The sequence below is a fragment of the Dipodomys spectabilis genome, unplaced genomic scaffold (genome assembly GCF_019054845.1).
Source record: "Dipodomys spectabilis isolate Male_0828 unplaced genomic scaffold, ASM1905484v1 ptg000054l, whole genome shotgun sequence".
Taxonomy (NCBI): Eukaryota; Metazoa; Chordata; class Mammalia; order Rodentia; family Heteromyidae; genus Dipodomys; species Dipodomys spectabilis.
This window is the reverse complement of record NW_024870731.1, coordinates 42,650,275-42,671,654: the sequence shown is the minus strand read 5'-3', so window position 1 is coordinate 42,671,654 and position 21,380 is coordinate 42,650,275. Positions and strand designations below refer to the sequence as shown.

Here is a 21,380-nt window from a genome sequence, read left to right as displayed (position 1 = left end):
CTTTCTGTTCATAAACTATTACTTTATGTAATTGTTAAGTGAACAGTCAGAAAGTTTGCATTTTATTGTAGTTTCATAATATTATAGTTCAGATACCGATACATTTATGCTAGACAGAAATCACTAAACAAAAAGATCCTAACTTATTAAGTCATGTGTTACCAATTGCCATTTTAAGGTGTTATTAGAAAATTAAATTATACCTTCTCCCCAAGGCAAACATCCACTCATAATGCCCAATCTCATTTCCATTTAACAAAGTATGTTCTAGAACATTCAGCATCAAAGGTCCAGTGAGCACATTAAGAAAATATACCCTGAGCAGGGCTGGTTGGTAGGGAGGCTCAAGTGACAGAGCACTTGCTTAGGAAGTGCATGTTCAAATCCCAGTACCAATTCTAGTTGAACTAATTAGAATCCCTGTGTCTAGAATGGTGGCTGGTTATGCTTAACATAGCTCTTAAAAACAAGCACAAAGTAATAAAAGGTTTTACGGTGTGATAGTGAACAATTAATAAAAAATATATACCTTACAAAAAGCTTACTTAAAAAAATAGTATTTCTTTGGCATCATGTTTTCTTTTTTCTTTTTTTAATTTTGTTGGTGGTGGTGGTTATGGGGCTTGAACTCAGGGCCTGGGCACTGTCCCTGAGCTTCTTTGTGCTCAAGGCTAGCGCTCTACCACTGGAGCCACAGCGCCACTTGCTAGCGCCATGTATTCTTGATTCCACTCCGGATCTTTAAATTGTGGATGTGACCCCAGCTTCCGCGTGATAATGTGAATGTCTACCTATGGCTCCACTTGAGCTCAGCTCATGCCCTCGACCTTGACTCCCTTGGTGAGATGCTTGTCTCATCTTCCAGTTAAAGAATGGGATCCTTTTTGTTTTACGCCATTTTATGACAGGTATCATAAAGCATTTACCTTAGAACAAACTCCTCAAACAAAACAAAATTCTAAATTAATTGTCCTAATTTCTAATTACCATTGTAAGGCTTAACTTGGAAACTAAGTTGGCTGAATAAAGGAAAAATGAATCAGTTGTTTGGGAAAGTGCCTTTTCGTAGATTGGTATTTGAACAGAACCAGATGCAGTATGATGCAGGCTAGTTAGTTCCCTTTGGTGAGCAAGTGTCAGTCTGGGAGGAGGGAGGGATTTAGACCGGAAAACAGGAACACTGGCCCCCGCCTCCCCTCCCCAGACAAACGCTGGCTTTGTAATAACCCCTCACATTTTTATCTAGTGCAGAGCCCTGTGCTGGGGAGGGGTGCAAAGATGAGCACCTCCTGGAAGAGAGAATGGCACACAAGTGACAAGCAAAGTAAAAGGGGTGAGGTGTCAGGAAGCACCCACCCGCGCATGGCAGCTGTAAAAGCTCAGAGGCGTCTGAAGCCCTGGCCAACACCAGTTGGACACTAAGAATCTGATATAAATGATCGTTGGATGGCAGGACCCCCCTCCATCAAGAGTGGGGACAAAGGGGTAGGGGTGCGGGGGGCAGAGCAGTGCAGGTCTCAACCCAGCTGCTTAGGTTCCAGGCCTGGCCCTTCCCCCTCTGCTGCAGGTGAGGATGCGTGACCTGCATCTGTTCCCTCATCTCCAGATGGAATAGCGTAGCCTGGCTAAGATCGCCACTCTAAGTTCCTACACAGCAGTGCTGAAATAATGCCTGCCTTCAAGATATGTTCAGGTGGCTCCAGGGCACCGTGTGGTAGCCTCAAGTTGTTACAGCATCTTACTAAAGGGGTAACTGCAGAAGTGGTGCTGTGGCTCAAGTGGTAATTTGAGCTGAAGAGTTGAGGGACAGCTCCCAGGCCAGAGTTCAAGACCCACGACCAACAGAAGAAAAAAAAAACGGGGGTGGTAACTGCTGGGCTGGGAAGGTGGCTCAGTGGTAGAGCACTTGCCTTGCATGCATGAGGCCCTGGGTTCGATTCCTCAGCACCACATAAGCCAAAAGAAAAAAGCCGGAAGTGGCTCTGTGGCTCAAGTGGTAGAGCGCTAGCCTTGAGCTGAAGAGCTGAGGGACAGTGCCCAGGCCCAGAGTTCAGGCCCCATGACTGGACCCCCCCCCCCCAAAAAAAGGGGTGGGGAGTAACTGTGAGGTTTTTGTGTTTTGTTGGTTTTGGGGGTTTGTTTTTTTGTTGTCATTTCTTTTTTTTTTTTTTGCTTATGTGGTGCTGAGGAATCGAACCCAGGGCCTCAAGCATGCAAGACAAGCGCTCTACCACTGAGCCACCTTCCCAGCCCCTTGTTGTTTCTTGAGGCAGTCTTGCTATGTAGCCCAGGCTGGCCTAGAACTCAACGTCCTCCTGCTTCAGCCTCTTGAATGCTAGGATTGTAGTCCTGTGCCCTGTACTATGCCTGTGTATCTGTGTGTGTGTGCGCGTGTGCGTGTGTTCGTGTGTGTGTGCACACGCGTATGTGCGCACGCGCGTATGCACGTGCTGTTACTGAAACTTGAGCTCAGGGCCTTGCTCTCTTATTTGGTTTTTTCACTCCAATTTAAAAGCTCTACCACTTGAGCCACACCTCCCCTTCTGATGTTTTGCTGGTTAATTGGAAATAAGAGTCTCACAAACTTTTCTGTCCCAGTTGGCTTCAAACCACAGTCCTCAGAACTGAGCCTGCATAGGCTGGACTGGATGCGTAACTTTAGTGAGATGAGATTCACAAATCATAAAATTCAACATTTTAGAGCCAGGGAGTAGCTCAGTGGTAGAGTACTTGCCCAGCCTGCACAAAGCTGGGGTTCCATCCCCAGCAATTCAGGGTTTTTTTGTGCATGTACATTGTTGTGCAACCATTACCACTGATTCCTGATCATACCTATCATCCCCCAAAGAAACCCCAGGCCTGCCAGCAGTTCATCGTAACCCACTGTACCCATTCGTCCTACCTTGGTAATCTTTCTGTGTGTAGATTTACCTGTTCTGGGCACTTTGCAGAAATAGAACCAATCACATGTAGCTGCCTTTAGTTTCCTGAGCAGCATGTAGCTGCTCTAGTTTCTTCCATTTTGCATGCACATTGTCACAGGTATCGTGGGAATAGACCGTGTTCTCTTCCTTGATGGATATCTCAAGAGTTTATTAATGCACTGGTTCTTGGGTGCTGAAATTCTCTTGTCAGAGGGGACAAAGCATACTAAATGCCCTGCCTCTATTTGTGACTTGCTTGCCTTCTTAAAACCCTCTTGTGTGTGCAGGGCCTGTTCTTTGGATGAGAAAGCTGAGGCCTAATGATTGGTTGATGTGCTGAGATCTTACAGTTTATGGTGGGGAAATGGGATTGGTCAGTCCATTGATTGACTGATTGCTTTTACTTCCAATTTGGGACCTCTGGGCATGAATGTGTGGACAAAAAGCAAAGTGTCTGGGATCCTGGTCTCCGCTGCCAGCCCTTCCCTCTATCCCCACCTCCTCCCAGCACGTGGCTGCGCTCAACCAATCATCCTGGTATCCATAGCCATGGCCACAGATCGCTTCGCTCTGCAAGTTAAGTGCCTAAAGCAAAGCTTGGAGCTACTGTGTCACAGATGCTCCCATGGTGCGTTGCGCACACACACACACACATTCCTAGAACCCGGCCACGGACCATGCCTGTGAAATGACTCCAGTCTGCCCTTGGTTCTGCTGGACAGGTTGAGGGCAACGCCTGCCAGGCACCAAGCTGCAGAAGGAGAAATTGGGGGTCACACTGCACATCTCCCCTGGGGTGAGGGCAGGTGATGCACCTTTGGAGGAGTGGGCCTGGTTGCTGTCTTGGAGCTCCTGTGCCTGGAGCCCTCCGCTCCACTCTGCCACTTTCTCCAAACACTAGCGGGCTCCACACTGAAGACACATGGGAACTTGAGTCTCCAAGTTTCTGTCGGCAGTCTGCCAGGTGCCAGGGACTTGGCAAAGTGCTCCAGCTTCAGAGGTGAATCCCTTTGACTCTGTCGAAGGGATAATAACAGAATAAGAAATGGTGAGTGGCTGGCATCTGGGGGTCCTGCTTGTGAATCCTAGCTGCTAGGAAGTAGGAGGCAGGAGCATCAGTGATTAAGACCAGCCCAGGCCAATCAGCTCTCAACCACTGTCTCGGCACCGTGGGGGAAGCTATCGTAACCACAAGGGAACGTGAAAATAGGAGGCGTGAGGTCTAGGCTGGCCCTGGGCAGCTGGCCCTGGAGGCTGGAGGTGAAGGGGATTCCACCTGAGAAAGTGCGTGAAGCCCTCAGCTTGGCACACGGGGGTACACGTCCCGCATTGACGTGATGTTCCTCGTTTCATTACTGCCAGTTCATCACGGAGCCTCACATCAGATGCTAAGGCATCTTTCCTTCCTGACTTTCCAGTCCTCTTCACCGCCTCTCCCTCTTCTCCCCAGGGTTCTACCAGCCCGATGCTTCAGAAGACGAGGATGATTCTCACAAGGGCCCCACCTTCAACCCTGAGCGGGTCACTGCGCACTGCTTCCAGCAGTTCAAGCGGAAGGACTTCCACCTGCCACAGAGCCGCCGGAGGATCATCATCCTGCCGCCCAAGAAAGGCTGGACACCTGGTGGTCCCCCGGCCCAGCCCCCCTCTCCCCCACAGCCCCTCTCCAGCTACAAAACCTTGGAACCTGAAAATATCCAGGAGCAGCCAGTGGACAGGGCGACCTGGCTCAGCCAGAGGTTGAAGCTACGGAAACAGCTGGAGTCGATGGGCAACATGAAGCGGTGGTTGGATGGAAAGGCTGACGTCACGCCTTCAGAGAGCAAGATCTTACAGGACATCCAGGAGCTGCACAACGCCCGGATCATGAGACGCTTGAACCGCCTCAGGACCGCCATGGTGAGCAGCCCTGCTGGCCGGATGAAGATGCTCAAAGTCTTGGGGGTCTGTTGTCCCTTGGGTGACACAGGACAGGGCTGGTCTACCCATTTCACAGAAGGAACGATAGGAGTCTCCGGCCTAGCTGTGCATCTGAAGACTTGGGCTAGACAGGAAAAGCAGGTTCCAAGCTGGGTCACCCACATGGCTATTCTGGAGACCCCCAAGGCCTCCCCTAGGTGCACAGCGGGGGCGGGGGTGGGGGGAGGTGGAGGGGGAATCCTCAGGCAGATGCAGAGTCAGCACCAGCTCCTTTGCCTCGGCCACATTTCCTTGCTGTACAAAATACTTGAAACTCCCGGTACAGGTCAAGCTGGGATAAGAGGTCAAATGACTTGTTTAAACACATTTATGATCTCTGGGCTTCAGCTTCCTCACCTATAAAACGAGGAGAAGACAGGTGTATTAGTGTATGTCTGTAGTACTCGCTACTCAAGAGGCTGAGTAGGGAGGGTCCTGAGCTCCAGGATAGCAGCATAGAAAATCCTGTCTTAAAAACAGATAAATAAGCCTGGGGCTGGTGGCTCGCACCTGTAATCCTAGCTACTCAGGAGGCTGATATCTGAGGATCGTGGTTCAAAGCCAGCCCCAGCAGTAAAGTCCATGAGACTCTTATCTCCAATGAACCACCTGAAAACCGGAAGTGGCACTGTGGCTCAAGTGGTAGAGTGCTGGCCTTGGGCAAAAGAGCTCAGGGTCAGTGCCCAGGCCAACAAAAATAAATAAATACTAAAACTAATACTAAAGTAAACTAATCATTGTGCCTTTCTCCTGGGGTCACTGTGATGTTGAAATAAATTACACCAAGTGCCTTGGCTAGTGCTGAGCATATGGGAAATATTCATACAGTGACCAACATTTTTACCATTATTACAATCTCACTGGTGCCCAGAACCCTTCAGACCAGTCCCCTATCATCCTTGCCAAAACCCCGCAGCACATTGTCTATGGGCTTGGCCAGAAGGCCAGCCCTACTACTGTGTGTTCCGTGATCTTATGCAGGTAGCTTCACCTTTCTGTCCCTGATTCTTCATGTATAAGTAGACCAGCCCTTATTTCCCAGCATCCTTTATTCTAGCAGCCAACAATTCCTGTGTCCCTGCCCAGGGCCTGGGGCCTTGAGCAGTATAAGGACAGGAGATGGGAAGTGTGGCCACAGAAGACACGATCTTACACATGGGGTTCGTGCAGAAGTAGGGGTGCAGACACATCAGAATGTGACAGGAAGGTTTCCTGCAGGCCCCGCACAGAGGCAGATCCCATCCACGGGGGCACAGAGCAGCAGCACGCTGCGGGCAGGGAGGCCTGGGTAAACTTCCAGTCTACACCATGGCCGGGAAGCATTCAGAATTGGAGGCTGAGTTGGGCCCAGGTAAGTATGAAAAAGGAAAGGACATCAGTCAGGAAGTCCAGGAGGAGCAGAGGCCAAGAGACAGCTCTGCCTGGCGCCAGCAGGGGTGCACATTTGGATTACGGAAGGCCACACTGAGGTTTCGGCCTCAGCATCTGAGCCTCTCACTTCTGAAGAGAGAAACCAAGGCCAGAAGCAGCGACTTCTTGAGTTGTGCAGCAAAAGCCAGTTGTCTCCACCCATCGGTGCACTCTGCCTTCAGCCTGGCGTTCCCTTCACAGCCGCCCTGCTCCTCTCCAGCGCTGAAAGGCTGCCACCTACTGGCTGCCTGCCTTGACTTCCTCCCTACTCCCCTTTCTCTTCCAGAAAAGACCCATGCGAGTCGTGCACCACCCAGTGCCCAAGCTCCGGCTGCCCAAGCCCCCCTCCCTGTCCGTCCTGTACTCCTTCCTGCGCAATCACAGGATCAAGATTGGGGACATATTTGAGAACTCGGACCACAACGAGAGCCAGAAGATCTCCAGGGAGGAGTTCATTATGACGCTGAAGGCAGTAAGCTCCCTTCCCAGGTTCTGATCCACTAAAAGACAGACACGGAGATCAGGCCATCCGCCTTACATCAGTAGAGACAGACGAGAAGTAGTGGGGTGAGGACCATGGTCAAACCAGATCTTTAGCCCACGTCTGCATCATCTGACCTTAGAAGACCTGTAGGGCTGGGGTACAGTGCAGTAGTAGGCGGGGCCTGGCTCACATAGGCCCTGGGTTCCATGCTCAGAGCCGGGGAGCAGGGGAAAGGCTATACGAGTGGAAGGCCTGAAGAGCCAACCTCAAAACAACCCAGCTATGGAAAGAATCTTCAAAACTGAGCCCAGGCTGGGAATGTGGCTCGGTGGTAGAGTGCTTGCCTAGCATGCGTGAAACCCCAGAATCTATTCCTCGCTACCACATAAACAGAAAAAGCCATAAGCAGTGCTGTGGCTCAAGTGGTAGAGTGCTAGCCTTGAACAAAAGCAGCTCAGGAACAATGCTCAGGTCCTGAGTTCAAGCCCAGGACTGGAAAAACAAAAAACACAAACAAGAACTGAGCCCAGAGAGAGATAGGCTTTTAGTTCCACTTCTAGAGCCTTCTAGAGCTTCTCCAGCTGGCACTGGCATTTGAATCCTGTGTGAGCCTTCTGACTCCGTATCTCTGTGCAATGCCCAAGATGCTACATTTTCAATAAGCTCCTACTGGTACCAGGGGGTACCGGAACTATTTTACTGGTGAGTTAATACTGACAATTGACTATAAGTAAATAAAAGTAAAAATGCAGGGGCTGGGAAGGTGGCTCAGTGGTAGAGCACTTGCCTTGCATGCTCGAGGCCCTAGGTTCGAGTCCTCAGCACCACATAAGAAAAAAGCCGGAAGTGGCGCTGTGGCTCAAGTGGTAGAGTGCTAGCCTTGAGCTGAAGAGCTGAGGGACAGCGCCCAGGCCCAGAGTTCAGGCCCCACGACCGGACCCAAAAAAAAAGAAAAAGTAAAAATGCAATCTGTCCAGGTACCAGCGGTTCATGCCTGTAATCCTAGCTACTCGGGAGGCTGAGATCTGAGGATTGCAGTTAGAAGCCAGCCAGGGCAGGAAAGTCTGTGAGATTATTTCCAATTAACTACCAAGAAGCCAGGAGTGGGATGGGAATGCAGCTTGGTGGTAGAGTGCTTGCCTAGCATGCATGAAGCCCCATTTGGATGGCCTCTCTCCTCTCCTCAGATCGGTGTCGGCCTGAAGACCCAGGAGGTAGAAGACTTGGTAGTCTACCTCAGCTCTCTTGGGAAACAGAATGCCATCACCACAGACATCTTGAACAGCACCTACAGGCAATGGCTCACAAGCCAGCCGAAGTTCTCGAAGGCCCAGAGTGCGTGTTCTACCACCTAGGGCCTTGCCCCTGTGGCAGTCCTAAGTGTGTGCTCCTATTCTGGTTGGCTATCTGTTAGCCAACACTGGCTTTTCCAGACCCACAGATCAACTTAGAAGCAGATAGTTTCTCAAGGACTCAGCTACCCTTGTGTCCATGTAAAGCCAAATGAGAGCCGGGTCCCAGTGGCTCACGCCTATAATCCTAGCTACTCAGGTGGCGGAGACAGAGGATCATGGTTTCAAGCCAGCATGGGCAGAAAAGTCCGTGAGACTCCATCTCAATGGAAAAATGCTGGGTGTGGCTTATGTACCTGTTAGTCTAGGCATGTGCCTAGGCAGGAAGCAAGACTCAATCTCAAGAATAACCAGGCAAAGGAGGGTTGGAGATGTGGATCAGAGGTAAGGGTGTCTATCTGGCAAACATGAAGATCTGAGTCCAAAACTAGGAGCACACATCTATGACCCCAGTACTGGGGGGGGCTGAAGGAGGACTGCACACAATGTACTTTGATCATTTTCCCTCCCTAACCCCACCCTCTTTAACTTGCTTTAAAAAAATTTAAGTTTTTTTTAACCATACTGGGGTTTGAACTCAAGTCAGGTGCTCTGCCACTGAGCCATGCCTACAGACCTGCTTTTTGCTGGTTTCAAGACAGGTCTTGCTTCCTGTCTGGACATCCCATGGTAGCTGGGATGGCAGGCGTATGTTGTCAAACCCAGCTCCTTCCCATTGTGATGGCCTCTCGAACCACGATATCTTAGGAAGATGGGCCCATACCACTGCATCCAGCTATAAGTTGAGAAAGGATATAAACTTTTCTACCCAAGCTAGCCTCCAACCGCAGTCCTCCCTTTTTTCAGCCTCCAAATTTGTTAGGATTTCCGTGGTGGCTGTAGTAGGGTCTAAGTGTTCCCACCTGCCTGTCCTTGCTGGCATTTGTTATTTATTTTCTTGATGTCTCGCAGATTTGGATTTCATCTTAGCTCCACCGAAGGTGGGAAGGTGGAGGCAATCCGGCCAACATTTGGCCAAGATTCTAGTTGCCACTTAGTGGAGGCTTGAGAATGGCAGCCGGGGTCGTGGGGATGGAGGGCAGCGCTCGGGGCCTCCTCAGAACCAGCTGGGTAGCGTGGGCTCACTGTGGCCAGGCGCCCTCCCTCACTCCTCCCTCTAACTCTAGTTCTGGACTTGCCTGTGTGCAAAGCTTCCCCAAAGAGGCCTGCCAAGAAGCCCGTGATGGTCTCACACCATGAGCCCCCTAAGATGGACCTGCTGCAGGTGCCCAAGATTGACACAAGGGTGGAGTTCCGTCCTCTGACGCTGGAGGAGATGGAGGACGTGGGCAAGCGCTACCGGGAGCGGAGGCGGCACCGAAAGGTACCTCAGCCTGTGGGGAGGGGGGGGGGGGCGGGGGGGGGCAGGGGGGATGGCGATGGCGGGGCGGGGGGGGGGTGGCTGTGTGTGGCAGAAGACAGGGAATTCCCTCTGCCACTCTTGTCACTGCCCGCGGGGACCAGGGCTGTCTCCCCATCACAGCCCCAGTGGAAGGGCCTGTCCATCAGTCCATCACTTCGCCTGGCTGCCAGAGGCCCAAAATCCAAGGAATTTGTGACCAAAGTGAATCCAGAGGTTTCAGACCCCACAAAGTCCAGCAGCTGGACGTGTCGGCCTGCCGCTTGTCCCTACGTGCCAAACGACGGGACATGGCGAAGGGCAGAGAAAGGAGATTTATTGCCTCTCCCCCTCCCCGTGGGCACGCTGGAGGAAGACAGTCCTCAGCTCTCTTTGGAGTACAGACATTGGTTTTAGGTTACATGGGGAAAGCTGGGGCTAGGGGTGGGAAGGTATGTCACATAGTCCCCGCCTCTCCTGGGCCCAAGGTGACCGCAGAGTGACCGCAGACACACACAGAATAGAGGGGGGTGTGGTGTGTTTCTTCTGTCTTGAGTTAGGGGTCAGTGCTCTTCAGCAGAAGCAGCTTTTAAGCACATGTTACAGAAGAAAGGGCCAACCTCGAGAAGTAGTTCATCCAGTAAATAACGCCTGTAATCCTAGCGCCTGGGAAAAGACGAAAGAATCCAGCCAGGCACCTGAGCCTCCTGCCTACTAGCTTAGCTACTCAGGAGGCTGCAATCAGAGGCTAAAACCAGCCTGGGCAGACAAGTCCAATAGGTTTATCTCCAATGAGCCAGCAAAAAGCTAGAGGTGGAGGTGTGGCTCAAGTGGTAGAGCACCAACCTTGAGTGAAAAGCTAAGGGACAGTGCCCTGGCCATGAGTTCAGCCCCACGACCAACAAAAAAAAAAAGAGAGAGAGAGAGAGGGAGCCAGTAAGCATGAATACGAAGTCATTCCCAGCAGGACACCCTGGCGTGCGGCCCCTGCTGCGCAGTCCCATGCGCACTCAGAGCACGCGCGCACACGGAAACCACTGACTGTGGGACCTAAGCTGTAGCCCCACTGTACCTGCTCTGCCCCAGCCCCTCCTGGGGCCTCTGGCAGCCAGGTGAAGTGATGGACTGATGGACAAGCCCCCCTCTCCACTCTCCCCCAGATCCCCATCCCCTCCATCCAGTACTCGGAGTGCTGCCGCCTGGTGCGCTGCGGGAAGAAGCAGTTTGATGAGCACTGCCTGCCGTCCACCATCGCCGGGGACATGAAGGAGTTCATCAACAAGGCCCGCAGGGACGCCTTCCTTGTCTACCTGGGGTGCTGGAAGGAGTGCGAGGCCTACGGCCTCCCCCTGACAGAGGACATCCTCATGAGAGGTGAGCGCCCTCAGCCAGGCTCCCCCAGACACCACAGACAGACAGACAGACAGCCCAGCCGCTGCGGGCTGCGAGGGCGCTGAGAGGATGGAGGGCAGGCGCAGCCTCCCCTCCCTCCTTCCTCCTCCCCCTCCCCCTCCTTCTCCTCCCCTCCTCCCCCTCCCCCTCTCCTCCCCCTCCTTCTCCTCCTCCCCCTCCTCCTCCCTTCCTCCTCCCCCTTCCCCTCCTCCTCTTCTCCCTCCCCCTCCTTCTCCTCCCCCTCCTCCCCCTCCCCCTCTCCTCCCCCTCCTTCTCCTCCCCCTCCTCCTCCCCCTCCTCCTCCTCCCCCTCCTCCTCCCCTCCTCCTCCCCTCCTCCTCCCCCTCCCCCTCCCCCTCCTTTTCCCCCTCCTCCCTTCCTCCTCCCCCTCCTCCTCCCTTCCTCCTCCCCCTTCCCCTCCTCCTCTTCTCCCTCCCCCTCCTTCTCCTCCCCCTCCCCCTCCTCCCCCTCTCCTCCCCCTCCTTCTCCTCCCCCTCCTCCTCCCCCTCCTCCTCCTCCCTCTCCTCCTCCCCTCCTCCTCCCCTCCTCCTCCCCCTCCCCCTCCCCCTCCTTTTCCCCCTCCTCCCTTCCTCCTCCCCCTCCTCCTCCCTTCCTCCTCCCCCTTCCCCTCCTCCTCTTCTCCCTCCCCCTCCTTCTCCTCCCCCTCCTCCCCCTCCCCCTCTCCTCCCCCTCCTTCTCCTCCCCCTCCTTCTTCTCCCCCTCCTCCTCCTCCTCCTCCTCCTCTTCTTCTTCCTTTTCCTTTGCCTCCTTCTTTTCCTTCTTCTTCCTTTTCTGAGGCTTTAACTCAGAGGCTGGGTGCTGTTCCTGAGCTTTTTCTCTCAAGGGTAGGCTAGCACATTCTGTCACTTGAGACACAGCTCCACCTCCAGCTTGTTTGGTGGTTAATTGGAGGTAAGAGTCTCACAGACTCTCCTGTCCAGGCTGACTCTGAACCAGAATCCTCAGATCTCAGCCTCCAGAGTTACTAGGATCACAAGCTTGAGCCACTGGTACCCAGACTCAATCATTTCTTTAAAAACATAAAAATTAATATCCCCCTTAGCTTGAGTTGGTTACTACTGATATTTTAATAAACATCTCCTCACAAATCTATTTTTTCTTTTCTTTTCTTTTCTTTTTTTTTTTTTTTGTCAGTCATGGGGCTTAAACTGTGGGTCTGGGCACTGTTCCTCAGTTCTTCAGCTCAAGGCGAGAGCTCTACCACTTGAGCCACAGCGCCACTTCTGGTTTTCTTGTGGTTTATTGGAGATAAGAGTTTCATGGACTTTCCTGCCTGGGCTGGCTTTGAACCATGATTCTCAGATCTCAGCCTCCTGAGTAGCTAGGATGACAGACGTGAGCCACCGGTGCCGGGCACAAATCTATTTCTTGTATGTAAAATTACTTATTATTTTAACAATGTACATTAAATGTGTAAACATTTACAAATCAGGCATGTCCCACCCTGCCTTCCCCTATACAGCCTCCTGTGCCCCACAGAAGCAACAGTATCAAAACTTGGAGCACAGCCAGGCGCTGGTGGCGCACACCTGTAACCCCAGCTGCTCAGGATCGCTGTTCAAAGCCAGCTTGTGCAGGAAAGTCCCTGAGACTCTTATCTCTAGTTATCTAACAAAAAGCCAGAAGCGAAGGTGTGGTTCAAGGGATAGAGTGCCAGCCTTGAGTGGAAAGGCCAAGTGAGACTGTGAGGCCCTGATTCAAACCCCGGCGCTGGGCTGGCGCACAGGTGCTCAGCACGTGCGCGCTCAGAGCCTTGAGGAGATCTTGGGTAACCAGTGTGCTGGTTTCTCTCCTGCCACTCCCAGCGCTGCTGTACCCCGGAGACAAGATTGTTTACCAGGATGAGCAAGTGATCCCCATCCGGCAGCCTGGAGGATACTACAAGGACTGGCTCCTCTACCCTCTGAGTGCGGCTGTCCTCAAGGCCCAGGACCTCTGCAAGGCCAAGAGGATGGACAAGCTGAGTGTCTGGGCAGCGGGCTCCCGCCCCTGGCCTCCCCGCCCCTGGCCTCCCCGCCCCTGGCCTCCCCGCCCCTGGCCTCCCCGCCCGCCCCTTGCTGCCCCTTCCACTGCAGACACTGACGCTGGCAGCCACCGGGTGTCACGTGTTTCCCAGGCTGCCGCTTTGGATCGGCTGGTCAGTAGTGTCACCTTGGATGCCGGCCTTAGGACCAGGGCAAACCCGGGGTGACCACACCCGCACCTCTGCAGGCCCCAGAGTGAGCGCCATCCTGAGTCCCCCACGGGGGTGCTGCGGAGGACAGCGGGGCAGTCCTGCCTCTGCTGGGTGGCTCTGCCTCTGGAAGGAGGAAACATTGCCCTGGGCCTTACCCTGACCCTTGGCCAACCCAAGTCTTCTTTAAAAACTGTGGCCTCCTGGGGTGCGGCAGGCCTGCGCCAGCGGCAGAGTGACTGCTGACTGTGGATGTGAGGCCAAGGTGGCGGCTGGGTGGAGGGGAGCCCCGGGCCTGCCCAGCGCTTGCGACCACTGCCAGCTGCCCGGGGCAGTGTGGCAGAAGGCTCTATGGACACAGACAAGCCTTTTGCTTAACGTACCTCGTACCCGCTGCTGCTGCCGTGAGCTCGGTGTCTTCATGGATGTGCGTGCGCAGTGGGTAGAGCACAGACAGCACTGGTCAGGTCAGGGAGTGCGTCCGTGAGTCTACTCTGCCCTGGTCCAGGTGTTCCCACGTACTTCAGTGGGCCAGACCTGCTGCCGGTGCCGGCTGTGAAGACCTGAGCTTCAGTGCGAGCCGGGCAAGCAGTTAGCACAGAGCCTTTCAGGTCACCTGGTGACCGTCTTCCATCCCGAGGGGGTCTGGCACTAATTCCCGAGCTCTGTGAACCCAGGAAGTGGCTAGGGACCTGGGAAAGGGATCTTCGCCTGCACTTGGCCAGCCGTAGCTCCAAGGGGGAAAGGTCTCCTCGTTCAAGGAACGACATTGGCTCTCTCTGGCTACCTAAGATTAAGTGGGAGATCCTAAGGCTGTGCTACTATGGGCGGCTCAGGGATTAGAGCACATGTTTAGTGTGAGTTCCATCCCATGCATCAAAACAGAGCTAAAGAAACACCCCAGAGGGGCTGGGAAGGTGATTCAGTGGTAGAGCGCTTGCCTAGCATGCATGAAGCCCTGGGTTCCATTCCTCAGCACCATCTAAACAGAAAAAGCCGAAGTGGTGCTATGTCTCAAGGGGTAGAGCACTAGCCTTGAGCTGAAGAGCTTAGGGACAGCGCCCAGGCTCAGAGTTCAGAAAGAGAAAAGAAAGAAAGAAGACTCAGAAACGCTCTGGCTCTGTGCTGGTGGCTGGCTACTTCAGGGGGTGAGGCTTGGAAGCCAGTAGGGGTGGGGGAGACATTCCTCAGACCTATCTCCAATTACCTAGCTAGAAGCTGAGGCTGGAAATGTGGCTCAAGTGGTAGAGTGCTAGCTGTAAGCAGAAATCTGAACCAATCAACCAAAGCTTTGACTTCAAGCCCCCCCCCTCCCAATAATGAAAAGAAACCAGTCTCCTATTACCTCCAGTTTCCCTTAGCCTAGATTTCCCCCTCTAACAAAATGTCCTCTTTCTCTTCCCCTAGGAAAACACCAAAAAAGATGAAGAAAATGGACTTCAAAGAGTTTGAAGACTTTGCGGGGTTTGTAGCATCTCACCCCATTAGGAAGGAGGCGGGAGGGCAGGCTGGCCTCACTCCAGCTCCAGGGAGGTTCTGTGGGGGCTCCTAGCCCAGTCCAGCGGCCGCTCCCCCCTCCCCGCCCCCAGCCAGCGCCCAGAGGCCGGCACCAGGCAGGCGCTGCTTGTATGATTCCCAGGAGTGAGATCATGTGACCTCTCAGCATCCCATTTTCCAGAAGTGAAACTGGCAAATGGCCAGCCAGCGAGGCTGGGTCCAGAGGCTAGACTCCACACAGCACAAGAAAATGCTTCTAGAGTTTGGGAGTGGTCAAATCCGAGTTACTCAGAAGGCAGAGATGGGAAAGACCCAAGTTCAAGGCTAGCCTAGACAAAAAGTTGGAAAGATCCAGTGGGCTTAGGTCAAGGTTTGAAGCCAGCCAAGGCAACAAAGTATATGAGACTTTTCTCCAATTCACCAACAAAATACCAGACTGGAGGTGTAGCTCAAGTGGCAGAATCCAGACATGAGCAAAACAGCCAAGTGGGCCGGGTGCAGTGGCTCCCACCTGTAATCCTTGCTACTTAAGAGGAGGAGGTCTAAGGATTGCAGTTCAAAGCCAGCCCAGCCAAGGAAGTCCTTAAGACTCTTTTCTCCAATTAACCACCAGAAGACTGGAAGTGGAGCTGTGGCTCAAAGTAGAAAGAGTTCAGGGACAGCACTCAGACCCTGAGTTCAAACTGACAATAAAAGAAGGGGAAAAAAAGCCAAGTGAGAACTCCAGGCCCTGAGACCAAACTCTGGTACACACACACACACACACACACACAGCTGGGCAGAATGGTGGACACCTGGCATTCTAGGTATAGCAGGAAGTGTGACTAAGAAGAGTCTTAGTTTAGGCTAGCTCAGACAAAAAAATCAAGACCCTATCTCAAAAAATAACCAGAGCAAAGGCTAGGAAGGTGGCTCAGTGGTAGAGTGCTTGCCTTGCATGCATGAGGCCCTGGGTTTGAATCCTCAGCACCACATAAACAGAAAAGGGTAGAAGTGGCACTGTAGCTCAAGTGGTAGAGGAGCTGAAGGACAGTGCCCAAGCCCAGAGTTCAAGTCCCACAATTGACAACAACAACAACAATAATAACTCCAGAGTCCTGAGTTCAAACTCCAGAGCACACTGAGGCAGGCCGTGGGTTTGGGCATTGGAGGCTGCTTCTGGGGGTCACACCTGCCCTCACCTGCATCCCCAGGGCCACGGCCGCCTCTCCAGACCTCGGGTCCTCATCAGCGGCCCACTGATCAGCACACAGGGCCCCAGCTGATGTGACCCATCTTCCCTGTGTCTTCTCTCTTTCCAGGAAATTAAAGAAGAGGACCGACCATCGTCAGCTCACCCACCCCAACTCCTTTTGGCCTGGTCATCTGCTAGATAAGCTTCGCCTCTACCTGCCGCTTATGGCCAAGGAAGATGGAAGGCTGGCGATCTTCAGCTGTGTCCAAGAAAAGCGTCCCACTTACCCTGCCAGCCACCACTCTGACCGCTGGTGGCCGCTGAAGGACAGAAATTACATTACCTATGGCCATCATGATGCTACGAAAGTATATTTCATCAACTAGAGAGGCTGTACCCCATCATCCAGGCCAGAGGTGGGGTACCCTGCCCCATAATGCTAGACCCATGAGTCAAAGAGTCAGACCACAGAAGTTGTTTTGTGGTTGCTCTGGGGCCAGCTCCCCCTGAGCACCCCTAAAATGTCTCGATAGATCCAGGGAAGGACACACAGGTTTTCATGGCTTCCCTCTCCTTTCACAATAAACTATGGTGGCATTTTTCTCGTGTGGCTGGTGCGTTGTCTTCCTCGGGGCTCTGGCTGGGGAGCATCTGGGCCTCCTGAATCTATGGAGCTTCAGCAGGCGGTGGCCGGGGACACTGGCAGGGAGTCCTGGGCCCTCCTCTGTAGAATGAGTTGGCATGAGCTCCTTATCTCTGATGACTGAGCCATGGAGTTACCGCTCTCAAATCTCTCGGGTCTTTAGGAAATGAAGTCAGGTTCTCAGGTTCCTAAGCCTTGACTCCGTCAAAACCTTTCCCTTGACAGCATCTTGTGGGTTTCCATTAACAACAGGCTTCCATACTCCATGTCCCATTCTTGAAGTAGAGGGTAGTCCCAGACCAGACGGAGTTCAGATCCCAACCCTTCTGCTTGCCAGCGACACCACCTCAAGCCCAAGTCTCCATATGCAGTGGCCAATAGGCACTGCCCTCCCCTCTCCCCACATCCCACTCACACATGAAATGTGTTTTCTTTAACATAGTCTAGTCAGCTTCCAGAACATAGTAACCATCTGGGCAAGTGGGCAAAGGTCAGAGAGAGAAAGAGAGCTGTAGCTCCTCAAGGGATGAATGAAATTTAAGACAGCACAGTTTGTGCTTTCAGTCAAGCTAGTCACGAATAGCTTGAATAGCTGAATGCTTGGCTCCTTCTCCCAGCCCTCCTTTTCTGGTCTCATGACCATTCTGCTAAACTGCCTAGTTTAAAACTTATTCTTGCCAGGTACAGGTGGCTCACGCCTGTTATCCAAGCTACTCAGGAGCCTGAGATCTGAGAATTGTACTTTGAAACCAGCCCAGTCTACAAGTCTGGCACAACCCGGCTGCCACTTCACAGCAGTTCAGGAGAGACAGCGCTGGGCGCTGAGTGGCACTTCTTGGGTGGAGGCAGAAGGTAGGGGGCTCAAGTGTCAGAGGCTTGACAAGTGTACAGGCCCTGAAGTCAAACCCGAGTACACCCCCCCAACCCCCCAAAAAACAGAAAATATTCGAAGAAACTCTTAGCTGTCTTAATCATGTACGGGCTCTTCTGGTCATCTAAACAGCACAGGGTGACACCTTACATTAGACATGGTAACTAATCTAGAACCGCTTTAACGACACAGGAGGATGAGGGAGGCCCTGTGCATGCAGAGGCGAGGGAGGCCGTTTTACAGTAAGCTCTGAGCCTCAGGAGAGGCTGAGGGAGGACTGGAAGTTCACGGCAGGCCCAGCCAGGAAGCCTGTCGTTTTCCCTCCCGGCCACCAGGAGGCGCACGTGGAGGAGGCGATGCCCCCGGACATAAGCCAAAAGCGGGACTGGGCCTCCACTCCTGGCGGAAGTGCGCTCCCTTCCTCCCGCCGATTCGTCCCATCAGCCCTTGCGCGCCGCCCGCCCCTTCCTCTTCCTCGGCGCTGCCTCCGGAGGTGGCTGCCCTCTCTTGTTCGGTGAGTCTCCATCGCTGGCCATCCGCCCTCCTGCGGGCCCTGTGGGGTCCGCGCCCCCGGAGAGGAGGCCTCGCGGTCTTGCGCCGGCTGCCCCGCGGCTTCTGTGGCCGTCGGCTTGCCGGGACGCGCGTGGGAGCTGGGAAGCGGGCGGCGGCCTGGGGCCCGGCCGCGCCTGTCGGGCCGTTTGCCTTTCTACGGCGGCCGCCTGGGGCCAGTCGGAGCGGCAGACCTGTGGCCTGACGCCCGGAGGGCCGTGGCGCTGCCTCAGGCCGGCCCACGGGGGTCTGGAGACCCCCAGTACCGGCATGTTCGGGGGAACCGGGGTGGCCGGCGAGACCACCCGAGGAAGGGTACGGGTCGTGGGGTCTGAACTCACGGCCTGGACCCTGTCCCTGAGTTCCACTTCGAGCCACCACCCCACATCCGGGGGAGATGAGAGGCTGGCGGTGTCCCTGCTTGAGGCGGGGTTTTGGAGTGAGTGCTCCCAGGTGGGAGGCCGCGCAGCGAGGCGGCAGGGATCAGCAGTGAGCCACTGCCCTGTGCCTCCATCCTGTAGACATCTCGCCCTGTGCCGCCCTGTTCTAGAGCCGGGAGACAACTGAGCGGAAAGGGCCACTGGGCTGGGAGTCTTGTCTTGGTGCCCCCCCCCCCCAGGTTTGCCCCTCGGGGATTTGGAGTGGGAAGGTGACGGGAACCTCCTGGGATCGCGTCTGGAGAGTGGCTAGTATTCTGCCAGCTTCGGAAACAGGAGGGAAAGCAAGCTGGCAGAGACACCCATTCCATTCCCAGCTGGCTCAGTAGCTGGTGATTGGAAGACACTCTGCGACATAGCTGACTCCCGCCCTGGCAGGAAGCCTCCCTTCTAGTCCTCCACTCGCTCACCTGCCTCTGTCCCTCTTCCAGTGGCATCATGGCCGCCCTCAGACCTCTGGTGAAGCCCAAGATCGTCAAAAAGAGGACCAAGAAGTTCATCCGCCACCAGTCTGACCGATATGTCAAGATTAAGGTAGGCATGTCTAGGTGAAGAAAGTTCTGCACTCTGGCGTTCCTGACATCCCACCAAGTCTGAACCTGTGAATTGGGACTCAAGAGCTGCCTTGGGGTGGTTACAGGGGAGAGAGAGCTCTGTTGCTGATGGCCTTGGGATGATACTCATCTTACAGGTTCAAGAACTCTGGCTGTGCCGGGCTCTGGTGGCTCACGCCTGTAATCCTAGCTACTCAGGAGGCTGAGATCTGAGGATCGCAGTTCAAAGCCAGCCCGGGCAGGAGAGACAGTGAGACTCCTATCTCCAATAAACCACCAGAAAACCGGGTGGCGCTGTAGCTCAAGTGGTAGAGCGCTCGCTTTGAGCTGAAGAGCTGAGGGACAGTGCCCAGGCCCAGAGTTCAAGCCCCACGACCGACAAAAAAAAAAAAAAAGAACTCTGGCTGTGGGAGGTGCATTCAGAGCCCTGCCCTGGCATCCCACCCGCTTCTACTTCCCATTCTGAGGAGTGAATTCGAGGCTGTGCTTTCTTCTGGTTAGAGCCAGGAGCTTCTTATTTGTGTGTGTGTACGCTGGTCCTGGGACTTCTCTGTCCCAGAGCTGCTTTTGCTCAAGGCTAGTGCTCTACCACTTGAGCCACAGTGTCACTTTCAGCTTTTTCTAAGTAGTTTACTGGAGAGAAGAGTCAGGCTTGTCTGCCTGGGCTAGCTTTGAATGGCAATCCTCGGACCTCAGCCTCCTCAGTACCTAGGATTGCAGGTGTGAGCCAGGTGCCTTCCTCCGCCGCCCTCCCCCCCAAAAAAGAAGCCTACCTGGCTGTAGGAAGCCCTGTTGTTGAGGACAGCTGCTGCTTGGTATTTTCCCCTTTCACTCGGTCCTTTTTCCCCTTCCTGAAAGCAACAGTTGACAGCTTGCAGAGACCAAACCACCTGTGTGTTTGCTTTCAGCGTAACTGGCGGAAACCCAGGGGCATTGACAACAGGGTGCGGAGGAGATTCAAGGGCCAGATCTTGATGCCCAACATTGGTTATGGGAGCAACAAGAAAACAAAGCACATGCTGCCCAGTGGATTCCGGAAGTTCCTGGTCCACAACGTCAAGGAGCTGGAAGTGCTGCTCATGTGCAACAAGTGAGTCAGCGGCTCTGGGCTCACGGGTGTTCGTTGGGGGTCAAGATGCTTCCTCTGCTTGAGAAGGGACAAAGTAGAAGTCCAGGTGCGGAAGACAAGGACTTCATTTGACACGTTGAATCCTGCAGTACTCTTTGGCGCAGCCTTTGACACTTTCTGTGGGGAGGAGAGATGCCAGTCTCATACCTCAGGGACCCAGTTCTGTGCTGGGCAGGGGCACCTGCAGGCTGCCACCCCAGGGTTGGCTGTGGGGCTCGGTACAGTCTGAGGCTGGTGGAAAGCGCGACCTCCGTGGATGCAGAGATGGTGGGTGAGAGCATGTGTGCGTCACAGTAGAACACAGTGAGCTCCCAGTGTGCCCGGGTCAAGAGCATGTGTGCGTCACAGTAGAACACAGTAAGTTCCCAGTGTGCCCGGGTCAGGCCCCAGCAGTGCAATGAAGAGGGGGAGGAGGTGTTTTCTTCCCTTTCTGCTACGCAGGGACATGGCTCATGGCCTCATGGTGTGTTTGCTGGGATCTCTTCTTCCTCAGGCAGTACAGACGCAAGTAGTACAGTGAGGGAAGACTGCTCTCAGATTTTAGATTGAACACTTAACCAGGCATGCAAACACTAGAAATTTTTGAAAGGGTGAGTGTAGAAATCAATGGCAAATCAAAAGCAGAATTCTCAGATGTACAACTCAGTACTTGTGTGGCGGCATCGTTGCTAACATTTCTTTTGCATGTGAACATGTCTGGAAGGCAGGAGAGCAGCGTGGATGGTGGCTCGTGGGTGGTAGAGTGCCACCACAGTGATGATGGTGCTGCAGTATGGAGTGGCTGTGTTTCAGATGTGGCTCTCACGCGGCTGGGATGCATAGTGCAGCGTGTCTAGAAGCTGGGAGCTGTGGTGTGGCTTGTGAGGCAGACCTGCCCTTCGGCAAGTGTTGGGATGGATCCATGCAGCTGTGCTGCTTTCCACCTGGACTGGGCCAACCACACTGCCTTTGTGGAGCTCTGAAACTTCACTGGAAGGGCCTTGAAATCACCTTAGGACTGTCAGGGGTTGGGTTATCTCATCAGAGTCTGAGGGAGAACCTTCGTGTCTAGAGCCCAGCCCTACTCTTGTGTACTGGGACTTGGGACTCCGTGGCCCCTGGTTGTAGAGAGGAGGGGATGCGTGGCTCGTGGTGATGAGTGTTTTCTAGGCTAGCCTCTGCAGTGCCTGTGGTCAGGCCTCACCCCACAGCTCTGCTCTAGAGCCTCCCTGTGGTGGTGAGCAGCTACTCCTCAACTCGCTTCTTTTCCAGGTCTTACTGTGCTGAGATCGCCCACAATGTTTCCTCCAAGAACCGAAAAGCCATCGTGGAACGAGCAGCCCAGCTGGCCATCAGAGTCACCAATCCCAATGCCAGGCTGCGCAGTGAAGAAAACGAGTAGATGGCTCACATACATCTTTTATTTGTGCTTAAATAAACCACAGAAACTGCTAT

At 53.8% G+C, this 21,380-nt stretch overlaps 2 protein-coding genes and 1 non-coding gene across 3 annotated transcripts; all 3 read left to right on the top strand.

Annotated features, from left to right (window-relative positions):
* Positions 1–3,473: 3,473 nt before the first annotated feature.
* On the top strand, positions 3,474–16,365 carry Efcab12 (EF-hand calcium binding domain 12). Its single transcript, XM_042680079.1, has 9 exons — positions 3,474–3,552; positions 4,375–4,823; positions 6,580–6,765; positions 7,965–8,112; positions 9,296–9,492; positions 10,668–10,881; positions 12,725–12,878; positions 14,500–14,556; positions 15,891–16,365. Exons 1-9 carry the CDS (start codon positions 3,474–3,476, stop codon positions 16,147–16,149), a joined length of 1,743 nt encoding a protein of 580 aa, XP_042536013.1. The 3' UTR covers positions 16,150–16,365.
* Positions 16,366–17,706: 1,341 nt separating this feature from the next.
* Positions 17,707–21,379, top strand: Rpl32 (ribosomal protein L32). Its single transcript, XM_042680166.1, has 4 exons — positions 17,707–17,791; positions 18,695–18,797; positions 19,726–19,907; positions 21,198–21,379. The coding sequence occupies exons 2-4, from the start codon at positions 18,702–18,704 to the stop codon at positions 21,325–21,327; spliced, it is 408 nt and encodes a 135-aa protein (XP_042536100.1). The 5' UTR covers positions 17,707–17,791; positions 18,695–18,701; the 3' UTR covers positions 21,328–21,379.
* On the top strand, positions 18,484–18,622 carry LOC122108275. The gene has a single exon (XR_006147514.1). It is a non-coding gene; the product is annotated as a small nucleolar RNA SNORA7 (small nucleolar RNA).
* Position 21,380: the final 1 nt, after the last annotated feature.

Excerpts from the sequence above, each read along its gene's own strand:
- Efcab12 (XM_042680079.1), top strand. The coding sequence starts at position 3,474 with ATGGCCACAGATCGCTTCGCTCTGCAAGTTAAGTGCCTAAAGCAAAGC. Across the intron at positions 10,882-12,724 it reads AGAGGACATCCTCATGAGAG|CGCTGCTGTACCCCGGAGAC; the intron begins GTGAGCGCCCTC and ends TGCCACTCCCAG. Across the intron at positions 12,879-14,499 it reads AAGGCCAAGAGGATGGACAA|GAAAACACCAAAAAAGATGA; the intron begins GCTGAGTGTCTG and ends CTCTTCCCCTAG.
- Rpl32 (XM_042680166.1), top strand. The coding sequence starts at position 18,702 with ATGGCCGCCCTCAGACCTCTGGTGAAGCCCAAGATCGTCAAAAAGAGG. Across the intron at positions 18,798-19,725 it reads ACCGATATGTCAAGATTAAG|CGTAACTGGCGGAAACCCAG; the intron begins GTAGGCATGTCT and ends GTTTGCTTTCAG. Across the intron at positions 19,908-21,197 it reads GTGCTGCTCATGTGCAACAA|GTCTTACTGTGCTGAGATCG; the intron begins GTGAGTCAGCGG and ends CTTCTTTTCCAG.